Raw genomic sequence first — 13,313 nt, 5'->3', positions numbered from 1 at the left:
GGATGCTGTGTTCATGTGTGTGGAGGTCAGAGGACCCCTTAGAGGAGTCAGTTCTCTGGATCCACCATGTGGGGTCTCCAGATAAAACTTAGGTCATTAGGCTCAGTAGTAAGTACTTTAATGGATGAGCCATCTTACCAACCCAGCTTTTGCATACCAGACAGAAGTGTGGCCTTTATATTTGTAAAGAAGTGAAAATTGAGTTCTGTCTTCTAAATCTGTTTATGGGAAGTTATCTGTGTAGTGGCCACTGTGATAATTGCTTTGATTAACTGTGGGGGAGGTTGTGTAGGGGGTTTAAAAATGTAATTATAGAGTTCATTTCTGACCAGTCTCTTGACACTTTGAATGGAGCTTATACTTAAGAACTACTTTCTGAGTGGGTGTAAGAAATGGGAACATGTAAGAATGTTAACAGAAAGGCACTTCAATTTACTGATGCTGGCTCTCTGTTTTCTTGCTGGATTGATAAAGCTGTTGAATGGATCTGCAATGGATTTAAAAAAAAAAAAAACAAACAACTGGAACAAAATAAAAAGTGCTTGAGAAGGCTGGAGAGATGGCTCAGTGGTTAAGAGGACCCAGGTTCAATTCCAAGCACCTACATGGCAGCTCACAACTGTCTGTAACTCCAGGATCCAACACCCTCACACAGATATACTTGTGGGTAAAACACCAATGCACATAAAAATGAATAATTTTTAAAAAGTGCTCAAGAGTGGCCCTTAAAAGTTGTAGACTTTTGCTGGGTGATAGTGGTGCACCTCTTTAATCCCAACATTTGGGAGGCAAAGGGAGGCGGATCTCTGAGTTTGAGGACAGCCAAGGCTAAACAGAGAAACTCTGTCTTGAAAAACCAAAAAGAGAAAAGAAAAAAAAAGTTGTCTTTCATTGGATCTCTTCACAGTTCTTGGTTATGTCGAATGGTGGAGTTGGACTGTGACTTGCCAGTTGGCAAGCAGCTGTGGCACACTTGTCTTTTAAAGAAAAATTTTAAATTATTTTATATTAACTAACTTTTTATGTATACGAGTGTTTGGCTTGCATGTATGCATGTGCACCACATATGTGCCTGGTGCCTGTTGAGATCAGAAAAAGGCATTGGATCTCTTGGAACTGGAATTATTGATAGTTGTGAGCCATCATGTGTGTGCTGGGAACTGAACTCTGTAAGGGTAACAAGTGCTCTTAACTACTGGGCCATCTCTCCAGCCCCAGTATCTTCTTCCTTCACTCATGTTTTAGGTCATGGCACATGGTACGTAGAGGAAGTGGAGAAGAGATGCTTCACTCTTTTTTTCACCTTTCATTATGTTAAAGAACATGCAACATAGCAGCAGGTTTACCATTTTCCTCCATAAAGACAAGGCTGGCCTCAAATCCCTTGTACAACTGAGGATGGTCTTGACCTTCTGGTCCTCCTGTGGCTGCCTCCAAAGTGCAGGACTTTAGGCATATGCCACCATGCCCAGTCGATGTGGTACCAGGTATCAAACATAGGGCCTCATGTGTGGTAGGCAAGCATGCTACCAGCTAAGCTACATTTCACTCCTCTTCATTCATTCATTCATTTATTTATAAACCATTTTTAATGTATAGTTCACTAGTATTTGATATAGTTCTCTAGAATTTTGATTGTGGTGGCTCATGCTAATAATTCTAGAATTTGGGAGGCAGAGGCAGGAGGATCACACGTTTGGGGCCAGCCTGGGTTGCATAGTCTTCATTTCCTCCTTCTCCTGAAACTCCTGACAATAGCCATTCTCTTCTCGCTCAGTGATTTTATTTTTATTATTTTTGGGGGGACCGGTGAGACAGGATCTCTCTACATAGCACTGGATACCCTGGAACTTACCTTGTAGACCAGACTGACCTTGAGCTCCCAGAGATCCACCTGCCCCTGCCTCTTGACTGCTAGGATTAGAGGTGTGTGCCACCACCATGCCCGGCTTTTCTCACTGATTTTTCTTTCTTTCCTTCTTTTCTGTTTTTTTTTTTCTTTATTGGCTTTTCATGTTTGTTTGGTTTTTGAGACAGGGTTTCTCTGTGTAGCCCTGGATGTCCTGGAACTTACTCTTTAGTCCAGGCTGACTTTGAACTCAGAGATCTGCCTGCCTCTGCCTCCCGAATGCTGGGATGAAAGGTGTGCACCACCACCACCTGGCGTCTCACTGATTTTAATGTAGGTGGGTCGTACTTTTTGTTTGTTTCTGATTGGCTGATTCACTTAGGGGTCATCAAGGGTCATCTGCATTAAAACATCTGCCATACTTTGCTTCTTTTTAAAGTCTAGATAATTTTCCATTTTTCCTGATCTTTTTGAATAAACTGTTTGAAATATTATAACTGTTTTTCCCTACAAAGATAGACTAGTATGATAGGATTATTTACAATACTGTGGTCTTGGGCTTTATGTCATTGTTTTTTAGGTTTTTGTTTGGTTGGGTGGTTGGTTGGTTGTTCTGCATGGTGGTGCTAGTTTGAACCCAAGACCTTTTTTTTCATGCTAGATAACTGTTCTTCTACTGAATTATATCAGTGTTTTTATTGTGGTGAACTATTTTTGACGTAAAGCTTTATTAAACCATTTCAAGTGTACAGTTCAGTGTCATTAAGTACGTTTGCATTGTTGTACAAACCATTACCTACCACTGTCTCCAGAACATGTTCTCACCCCAAATTGTACTATTAAACATTAATTCTCCATTTCCTCCTCTATGAATTGCAGTATTTTAGTTTTCTCATGTTAGTGGAGTTATGTTTCTTTTGTACAGCTGGCGTTTCTACTTAACCAAATATTTTCAAGATTTAGTCTAGTGATCTGTCCATCTGTCTTCATAACATCTGTGTAGCTGTTCTTAAACTGTGATCCTCCTTCTACAACCTCAGAAATACTGTGATTACGGGCAGGCTCTACCACACCTGACTTGTTTCTTCAATTTTATTTTCTCAGTGCTGAGTTGGTCCAAGGAATTTTTTTCTTTAAGAACCTACAACTACCAATTTACAATGTTATTACATCATTTCTCCCTTCCTTTGTCTCCCTCCAAACCCTCTCTTATACCTACCTCTCCTTGCTTGATTTCAAATTCATGAGCTCTTTTTTCATTAATTGTTGTTACATGCATATATGTGTGTATGTATGTGTGTGTGTGTATATATATATATATGTGTGTGTGTGTGTGTGTGTGTGTGTGTGTGTGTGTGTGTGTGTGTGTACATATAACTAAATATTAGTTTCTCAGTCTATATTGTTACTTGTATGTATATATCTTTTCAGAGTTGACCATTTGGGATTGGATAACCAATTGGTGAGCTATTCCCTAGAGAAGACTTTCTTCTGCTCTCAACATTCTTTATTTGCCTGCAGTTCTTTAGATAGGGATGAGGCCGCATAGGCTTTCCATGATCCTCATTGACATATCTATCATTGAGCTTGTTCATCTTATGTTCAAGTAGCCATGTTGGTGAGACTTTATGGGTGTAGTTTCTGACATTGCTAGAAGACACAATCTCACAGCAGCAGACTCCCTGTTATTCTGACTCTTACAATCTTTTCACTCACTTCCATAATGTCTGTTTCTTGAGCCTTAGGTTTAGGAATTGCTTTGTAAATGCATCTTTTGGGACTGGGCTCCACAGCTCTGCCTTTTGATTGGTTGTGATTTTCTATAATGGTCTCTGTTGTAAAGAGACATTTCCTTGATGAGGGGTGAGGACTAAAGACAAATATTTAGAGTGTAGTAGGGGATTATGCTAGTTTGTAGGTTCTCCTCCAAGATCCATGACTTCACTGGCCATGGGTAGTTTCCTAGGTTTCCAGTACCAGGCATGGTTTCCTTCATGTTGAATGGGTCTCAAGTCCACTTAGAGAGCTGTTGGTTACTGCTAAGGTATGCATGCCACTACTGTATCCTATGGTTATGAGCCATGCTGGTTGTTGTAGTTCCTAGGTATTGTAGCTGGGTAGGACTGTTGATTGCTTTCCTTTTCTGGAAGCTTGTGTAGCACCTTTTGGTACCATGAAAGTTAGTTCCCAGGGAAGAGGCATTCAGGTTAGTTCCAGCTCTGGGGCCTTGAGGCCCTGGGTCTGAAGTGCATGATGTCTTTAGCAATAGGGACTTAACTTTCCACCTTGGGATGGGAGGAGGTCAACCAAGGGCAGTAGCAATAGACTGTATGTTTATGTTTTGAGTGTCTCCTGAACAATCCTGAACAACAACTCAAAGGAAGGCTTCTCATGCCTGGTGTTTGTTAGGTGCTCTTTTGGGTCTTGGAAGGGAGATTGGGAGCCTAGATGAGAAAATTTAATTCAAACTGTATATGTATATTTATATTTGGATTTACAGATAATTTTGGGGTTTTTTAAAGGTAAATAGTTAATAATATGATTCCTTATGACTTTCTCAGACATCCTTACTATTATTTTGCCCTCTCCTTCCTTCCTTCTGTATTTATCTCCCTTCCCCCTCCTTTATTTGAGCCCCCTCTTTGTTCCCATTTCCCAGATTTGTACCCTGGTATTTTTCTTTCTATTGTTTTTCCCCACCCCACCCTGGCAATGGCTCCTTTTTACTTTCCTGACTTTTGCAGTTACTCCAGGATGTGTACTCATATCTAAAGATTGGGAGCTTAAGAGTCTGATGAGAGAGAATATGCAGCTGTTGCACAAATCCAAACTGGAACACCTGGAGCCAGATATTGGGGTAGATGCTGAAAGGTCTTTGTCAGAAAGACAAAGGAATGAGCCACTAGAGAAACTTCTCACCACTACCAAATCCTCAGGTCGAATGGAAGGCAAGATCCTATCTCCACGAATGCTCAGACTACAAGCCTCTGAGTCCTCAGACAAAAAGGGGGTCCCTAGTTCCTGTCTCCTCAGGTCTTATAGGCCTTTCTCCGCCCAGCCATTTCACTTCCTTCCTAGTGCTGGGATTGATGGCCTGTGTGCTTCCCAAATACTGGTAGCAAAAGGCAAGAGATCTCAAGTGCTGGAATTAAAGGTGAATGACTCCCAAGTACGGGATTAAAGGCATGTGCCACCACAGCCTGGCTCTGTTTCTCTCCTAGACTGAATCAATCTCACGTAGTCCAGGGTGGCTTTGAACTCATAGAGATCCAGACAGATCTCTGCCTCCCAAGTTCTAGAATTAAAGGTGTGTGCCGCCATAACTATTTGGGTTAAGGATGCAGCTCATTGGTGGTATACTTGCCTAGCTGCATGTGAAGCCGTAGACTTAATCTTCAGCACAGGAAAAAAACAAAACTAAACATACGTCCATGACTGCATGAGTGCTCACACATGTGCATTATCTTACAAAAACAACAGAACTAAATACCTATTTCTAGGAAATAAGGTAAAACAGTGACAGAGAGAGAGAGATTTTTCCTGCCCCTTTCTGTTTTCATGGACTTCTTTCTGAGTATTGTCCTAGGAAGGTATTTGTGCCTTTAAAATTAATAATCCTTATTCTTTTTTCATTCTACTGTTCATTTTGATTCTATCCATTTGCCAAAAGCTGACTTGCAGGAAAACGGCTCTGTCCATCTGCTTCTTTTTATGAACTAGCCTGCTGTACTTGCAGGTCAGTCTTGACTTGTGATCCCCCTGCCTCGTCCTCCTGGGTGATCTGAGTATATGAGCTGCCATTTCTGGCTCCGATTTATTTTTGTGCTTCATCTTTATGGCAGAAAACTTTCATTTTTGTTTTATTTTGTTTCTAGAGATTGAGCATAACCAGTTTATAATCTTGGACCTAGGCCACAAGACATTTGGGATTTTTTTTTTTTTTTTTAGGAAGAACTTAGGTATTTGTAAATCCTCTCAATTGGCATGAATATACACTAGTATGAAAGTATTATAGAATTTATAAAAGATATGAACAGGAATCACATTTAAATAAGGAAATTATATTTATAACGCTTCATATGCAGATAATTTAAAGGCATATAAAGTTGTTTTGGGTCGTGGAGTTTCTTCTGATTAGTCTGGGAAGACTTTCAGGTTGCTTAGCCTCTTAGCCTTATGTTAAAATAGAATGACATGGCTGGAACTATTGTTTAACATGTGTTGGTGGTACCCCATTGATGAATTGGCTAGGATAGAGAATTTAAAAAGGCTGCCCTTGCTGTGTGAGGAGAAGGAGACCAGAAAGAAACATAGAATAAGATACCTTCCCCCCACCAAAAAAAAAGTCACTTAGGAAAAGTTTGTTTGTGTTGAAGTTAGTGTGGTGTAAATGCAAAGGTTGTTGGATGAAAAAATAGGAATGCTTGTGCAATTATAGCTTGAAAAAGAAGTGATTGAGCTATGGCCAAAGATGAACAATTATTAGTGATAATATGAATGGGAAATATGAAAATTCATAGCCAAATACATGTATAGAATTACAGGCATCCAAATGTCAGTGATCTGTGAAAACAGTATGTGGGAAAAAGTACAGTCAAGGGGGAAATATTAGGTGGAAGAAAGTTCTTTTTTGAGATGGCAAATTTGAATTGTAATAGGGTATTAAGGCAGAAATTGTCTGGCAGTTAACTGAAGATGTGGAAATTTGATTATCAGAGAGAAGTCTGAGTGTTCTCAACAAATGTTGATTATTAGTATTTGGTGAACTCTTTAGTAGGGTTATTCTAATGCAGAAGGCAAGAGTTCAGGTCTCTGGTCTGGAGTTGTTAGTTGTTTGAGACAGGGTTTCTCTGTGTAGCTCTGACTATCCTGGGACTCACTCTGTAGATCAGGCTGACCTCAAACTTAAAGAGATTCACCTGCCTCTGCCTCACAAATTCTGAGAATAAAGATGTCTGACACCATGCCCAGCAAAGGTCCAGTTTTTAAATGTTTTTTGGTTTGTTTGAGACAAGGTGTTTAGCCCAGGCTCACTTCAAATTCCCTTTGTAGAACAGAGGATGACTTTGAACTTTTGATCCTCCTGCTCTACCTCCTGAGTGCTGGGATTACAGATTTGCCATCATGCCTAGTTTATGTCACATCCCCAGACTTTTTTTTTTTTTAATTTTTAGCCATAGATTATATACCTAATCCTGACCAAATGTATTACAGATGCATCCTGTTGGATATAAGAACCAAGTGAGAATATTGTCTCTGAGTAAGCCCATTCCCCCGGCAGGATCTTTGCTGTGTAGCCCCAAATGGCCTGGTGCCTGAGCCTTCCAAATTCTGTCCATGTATAAATTAATATACATCTTATTACTGCAAGTTGGAAATTATTAATTTGGGTTTTGTTTGTTTAGTTTGGTTTGGTTTTGGTTTTTGTCTGTGTGTGGTGTGCGTTCATGTGTGTATACATGTATACATTGGTGCACATGTATGCTTGCTTGTGCATGTGGAGACCAGAGGCCAACATCAGATAGGTGTCTTCCTTGGTTGTTCTCCACCTTCTTCATGAGAGTCACAGTCTCTCATTCAAGACTGGAGCTTGCTCTTTTGGCTAGTTTAGTTGGCCAGCTTGTCCTGGGGACGCCATCTCAGCTTTCCAAGAGCTAGGATTCCTAGTGGACCACAGTGCTTGCCTGGCATTTATGTAAGTCTGGAAATCTGAACCCTGGTCCTCATGTTTACAAAGCAAATGCTTTACCCACTGAGCCATGTCCCCAGCCCCCTAACTTGGCTTTTGTTATATGAACAGAGACTTTCTGTAGGATATGTTTGGATCCTGAGAGACTGATCTGTAGCTCAGATCAGAGGCAGATGAGATCTGGTGGAGAGAGAGAGAACTAAATTGTATTCTTCAGGAGAAGATGACTTTTGGAAGGAATTGCTTGACAAAGGCATCACCCAAGAGATCTGTGGGTAGCCTCTAGGATATACTCAAGGAACTAAGTATTAAGGGAAAATTGTATTAGTTATGATAACAGGCAAGGAGTTTGTCAAACTTAATGACTTTAAGAAGTGGCCACTGGGCTGGAGAGATGGCTCAGTGGTTAAGAGCACTGGCTATTCTTCCAGAGGACCTGGGTTTAATTCCCAGCACCTACATGGCAGCTCACTCCATGTCTGTAACTCCAGTTCCAGGGGATTTGAAACCTTCACACAGGTGTAAAATAAATTAAAAAAAAAAAAAAACAACAAAAAACTGAACACTGAAGTCCTTCTATCTGCAGACACATTTCTAATCATCTTTCACATGCTGTCTTGTTCCTTACTACCATGCGAGACAGGCACTGTGATGATTCCCATGGATTGATTTCAGAGAGTACTCACTGCCTCCTGACTCTGCCCCTGCATTCTCCCCAGTGAGAACTGCTCAGCAGACAGTGAATGACAGCCATCTGCCGTTGTAGAGAGTTGTAAATGACTAATTATTCCCTTTCTGTGCTTATTCCTATCCCAGGTCACAAAGCACTTAAAGCATTGTTAAGGGCATTGGTGGATCTTCAGGAAGAGTTGCTTTTCCAGTACCCGGACACTAGATATCTAGTAAATGGGATGAAATCCAAAATGGAGAGGTACGGAAAAAGCAGAACCGTCGGCTTGCTTATTTTCTCTTGGTCTGGACAGATTCCTATCCTGTATGAAAAAGAAAGCCATGTCCTTCCCATACAGATAGATAGGAAATTTGATAATAATTAAAGCAGTGCTACTCTTGTATTTGACTGGAGGTCAGAGTAGAATGATGGAGACCAGGCTGCTTGTTCTAACTTTTTGTGCCTGGTTATCTTTGTAGCCTTAGGCAAAATACTTGCCTTCTCTTTTGTTCTATAATAATTAGTAGATTAAAATCATATTTTGAATATTAATGCTTAATTAATGTTATGAAATATTTTGTGCTCATACCATGGACTCAGTCACAACCATCTTCTGGAACACCATTTTTGTGTTGGAACCAGTAGTCCAGTGAGCGCAGTTGGCTAAGTAGTTGGAGGTGATAGTAGGTTTTCATTACGTGTGCAATTGTCCCTCTGTATCCAAGGGGAAATGGCTCAAACCTTTCATGGATACCTACATCTGCAGATGTTGAGTTCTGTGTGCACCTTCTATGAACTTTCTATCATCCTTGAATTGCTTTTAGTACCAATTACACAACTTAAATACTAGCTAGATAGTTGCTTGACAAGAGTGAAACCCTGCACATGCTTGGAAGAGCTGTGAACTTCCACTGCTATTTTTTATCTACATTTCAGGTTAGTGCTTTTTTTTTTTCCCTCACATTTCAGCTTCTTTGCATTTGGTTCAATTAATATTATTCACCTCTTTTTAGCAGTTGATTATGGGAATATGTTTCTCTTATTGATTTTGGTCATAGAAATATGAGTATGTTTAATTTTTAAAATTTTAAAGTTTCTCCTGTAACAGTATATGCCTGCTTCATATAAATTTCAAGTAATGTTTTTACAACCTCATTTCTTTTTATGATGTGCTTACCATTAAAAAAAAAATTTAAGCCCAGGTGCTTTTTAATACTTATTTGAACATTTCCATGAGTCTTTGATTGTCCTTATGAACTTAAAAAAATTTTAATCTTTATTTTTATTTTATTTGTGTAGATGTTTTACCTGCGTGTATGTCTGTGTACCATGTATAAGCAATGCCTGTGGAGGCTAGAAGAAGGTGTCAGATCCTCTGGGACTGGAATTACAGATAGTTGTGAGCCATTATGTGGGTGCTGGGAATCAAACTCAGGTTCTCTGAAAGGCCAACCAATGCTCTTAATCACTGAGCCATCTCTCTAGTACTGTGAACATTCTTTTCAAACATACAAAAAAAGCCATCCTCATCTTTCTGATATAATATAGTTATAATGGGTAGGGTCTAAATACTTGATGTGAACCTAATCTGTTACTTAAATAATGTTTACATTGGACTTAATGTTCTTACTGGTTTTCTAGTGAAGAGATTTCTAGTGAAGATGATGAGCTTGTAAAAGAGAAGAAGAAGCAAAGAAAGGCCCCACCGAAGAGGAAGCTAGAGATGGAGAACTATCCCAGCTTCATGGCCAAGCGCTTTGCTGACTTTACAGTCTACAGGAACCGGACACTGCAGAAGTGGCATGATAAAACCAAGCTTGCTTCTGGAAAACTGGGCAAGGTGTGTGTGTGTGTGTGTGTGTGTGTGAGAGAGAGGGGGGGGGGGTTTCTATGGCTATGAACAGACACCATGACCACAGCAACTCTTACAAAGGAAACATTTATTGGAGCTGGCTTACAGTTTCAGAGGTTTAGTCCATTATCATCATGGTGGGAAACATGGCAGCATGCAGGCAGACTTGGTGCTGGAGAAGAGCTGAGAGTTCAACATCTTGATCCACAGGCAGCAGAAGCAACTGTGGCCCACAGTGGGCATAGCTTGAGCATGTGAGACTTCAAAACCCACCCCCACAGTGACACACTTCCTTCATCAAGGCCACACCTCCTAATAGTGCCACTCTCTATGGGCCAAGCATTCAAACACAAGAATCTGTGGAGTCTATACCTATTCAAACCACTGTAGTGTGTGCCTGTGTGTCTGTGTCGTGTCTGTGTGTAAGATACATTGTGGTAACTGAAGCATTTGTAAGAAACAGGAAGTCTGACATAGTTATGTGGTGTAATAGTAAGCAATTATTTCTCAGATTCATGGGACTACTCTTACTCCTGAAGTTTGAACTGTTTGATTTTAACTTTATTAGGATATTTTATTCTGGAAAGGAAGCCTGGTTCAGGTGCTGAAAGTATGAAGTGCAATAGTCTTAGCTACTGACACACTCTGCTTTTAACAGAAAGCCCTCCTGAAAAGACAGCTTTCTTTCTCCTCTGACACAGAAAGAGGAGCCCTGGAGGAGCTGCCTTTAGCACTGACCTGCACTACCTGACACTGGCTAATGTTATTGCAGGGTTTTGGGGCCTTTGAACGCTCAATATTGACCCAGATTGATCACATTCTGATGGACAAAGAAAGATTGCTTCGAAGGACACAGACCAAGCGCTCTATCTACCGAGTTCTTGGCAAACCTGAGCCAGCCCCTGAGCCTGCAACAGAGAGTTTGCCAGGAGAACCGGTAAGAACTCTGGGACAATGAACTTATGGGAGCAGTCTCTGTGGGGCTTGTTACATGTGGGATCAACTCTTGTGAGAGTTAGTGAGAAAGGAGACAGCATTGCTCTGCTGGGTTATTAGCCCGAGGCTTTGTAAATCTCCTGACTTTGCATTCGATGTCGGAGTTTGGCGGGAGAAATGTTTAAAATCCAGTTTCTAAAATTTAAGGGCTTTGGTTGGTTGTGGTTGTAATCTGGTATCGAACCCAGGGCATTACATACTGTGCAAACCCTCTACTGCTGTCCCATACCTTAAGATTTAGTTTCAAAGTTACTATGTAGAAATGGCAACATGGACATTTAATGTTTGCTTTTGGGTACTCTAGAAAAGGACCTGAGAGTAGAATATTAAAATTCTTATACTTTAATAAACTGGGTGGCAGTGGTGTACACCTTTAATCCTAGCACTTAGGAGGCTGAGCTAGGTGGATCTCTGTGAGTTCAAAGCCAGCATGGTCTACAGATCGAGATCCAGGACAGGCTCCAAAACTACACACAGAAACCCTGTCTCAAAAACCAAAACCAAACCAAAAAAATTCTTCTGTTTAAAAGGAAACATTCTTTTTATTTTGAGGGAGATATTTTTTAAATTTATTTATGTATTTTTTTAGGTATGAGTGCTATGCTGTGTCTGCTGTAAGCCAGCGAGGGCTTTAGATCCTATTATGGTTGTGAGCCACCATGTGGTTTCTGGGAATTGAACTCAAAACCTCTAGAAGAGCAGCCAGTGCTCTTAATTGCTGAGCCATCTCTCCAGCCCCCTCGAGGGGGCTATTTTTGAGATATAATCGCTATACATTGTTCTGACTGTCCTGGAACTCACTATGTAGACCAGGCTGGCCTTCATCTCAAAAGAAATCTGCCTGCTTCTGTCCCTTTAATGCTGAGATTAAGGACATGCAGCACAACCCTTTTTTGTTTGTTTGTTTTTGTTTTGTTTTTATTTTACATGTATGAGTGTTTTATCTCCATGAATGTCTGTATACACACTGTGAACATCCAGTGCCTGTGGAGGCCAGAAGAGGTTATTGGAGTTCTTCTGAACTAGAGTTAACCAATAGCTGTTAGCCATCATATAGGTGTTGGGAACTGGACCGGGTTCTCTGTAAGAATAGCAAGTGCTCTGAACTGCCGAGTCATTTCTTAAGCCCACCACATTTTAATTTTGTAGTTTATAGTTTTATGTTTATAGATCTCTTTAAAAAAATATTAGGGGGCTGGAGAGATGGCTCAGTTGTTAAGAGAACTGGTTGCTCTTCCAGAGGACCCAAGTTCAATTCCCAGCAACCACATGGCAGCTCATAACTGCCTATAACTTCAGTTTCAGGGGATCCAACAACTTCACACAGACACACATGCAGGTAAAACATGAACACACATGAAATAAAAATTAAAATAAAAAACACTAAAATTACATTACTTTCCCGTTCCAACCCTTCCCATACCCCCCTTTCTCAAATTGATAACCTCTTTTTCTTTGGTTATTGTTTTTACATGTATATGTGTATACACAAATATCTAAATATAACTTGCTGAGTCTTTGTTGTTTGTGTATATATGGTTTCACGGCTGTCCACTTCATTCATATTGGACAACCAATAAGGGAGCTCATCCCTGAAGAGGCTAATTCTCCCTCTCCTTGCAGTCATTTGTCTGTGGGTAAGACTGAAATTTTTCCCCTTCCATGTTACACATTTTTACTTTTTAATTACCAAAAAAAAAAAAAATGCTCAATACTTTTTAATTTCATAAGAATTTTAAATGAGATGTAAAATTTTTCCTACTCTGAAAATTTTAACCATGATACTATTTCTATAAGCTTTATGCATATGACATATAGGTAACATATATAAATGTGATTTTTAAAAATTTTTAGTAATATGTGGGTATGTGCATGTGAATACAGATTAGAGGCACTGGGTCCTCTGGAACTGGAGTTATAGGTCGTTGTGAGTCACTTGATGTGGGTGCTGGGAATTGAATTCTAGTCCTCTGGAAGAGCAATACATGCACTTAACCACCAAGCCATCTCTCTAGACCCTCTTTTAAATCATTAAGAAAGTTTTTTTTTCATTGTTTCATTACACACACACACACACACACACACACACACACACACACACACACACGGTATGTACTTTAAGCATATTCTCTCCCATTACCCCCTTCCCCTTCCCACTAAATTCTTCCTTCTTCCTATTCTCCTCCCACTTTCATTTTCTGTTTGTTTGTGGCTGACTGCTTTTAATTCGTGCCTACATGAGAGTGGGTAGAGGATT

The 13,313-nt window shown here is 40.2% G+C and overlaps 1 protein-coding gene across 2 annotated transcripts in view; it reads left to right on the top strand.

Annotated features, from left to right (window-relative positions):
• The window catches only part of Aatf (apoptosis antagonizing transcription factor), a 112,628-nt gene that overhangs the window by 42,736 nt on the left and 56,579 nt on the right, over nucleotides 1-13,313 (top strand). For both annotated transcript variants that reach the window (XR_004945705.1, XM_036197905.1), the window contains exons 5-7: nucleotides 8,355-8,469; nucleotides 9,850-10,048; nucleotides 10,833-10,997. Coding sequence is in view for 1 of the 2 variants with exons in the window: in XM_036197905.1 (XP_036053798.1) it covers nucleotides 8,355-8,469; nucleotides 9,850-10,048; nucleotides 10,833-10,997 (479 nt within the window). In the remaining variant the exon portion in view is untranslated. The remainder of the gene's footprint in view (nucleotides 1-8,354; nucleotides 8,470-9,849; nucleotides 10,049-10,832; nucleotides 10,998-13,313) is intronic.

The sequence above is a fragment of the Onychomys torridus genome, chromosome 8 (genome assembly GCF_903995425.1).
Source record: "Onychomys torridus chromosome 8, mOncTor1.1, whole genome shotgun sequence".
NCBI classification, from domain to species: domain Eukaryota; kingdom Metazoa; phylum Chordata; class Mammalia; order Rodentia; family Cricetidae; genus Onychomys; species Onychomys torridus.
The sequence above is the reverse complement of the archived record's forward strand: the minus strand, read 5'-3'. Positions and strand labels throughout refer to the sequence as shown.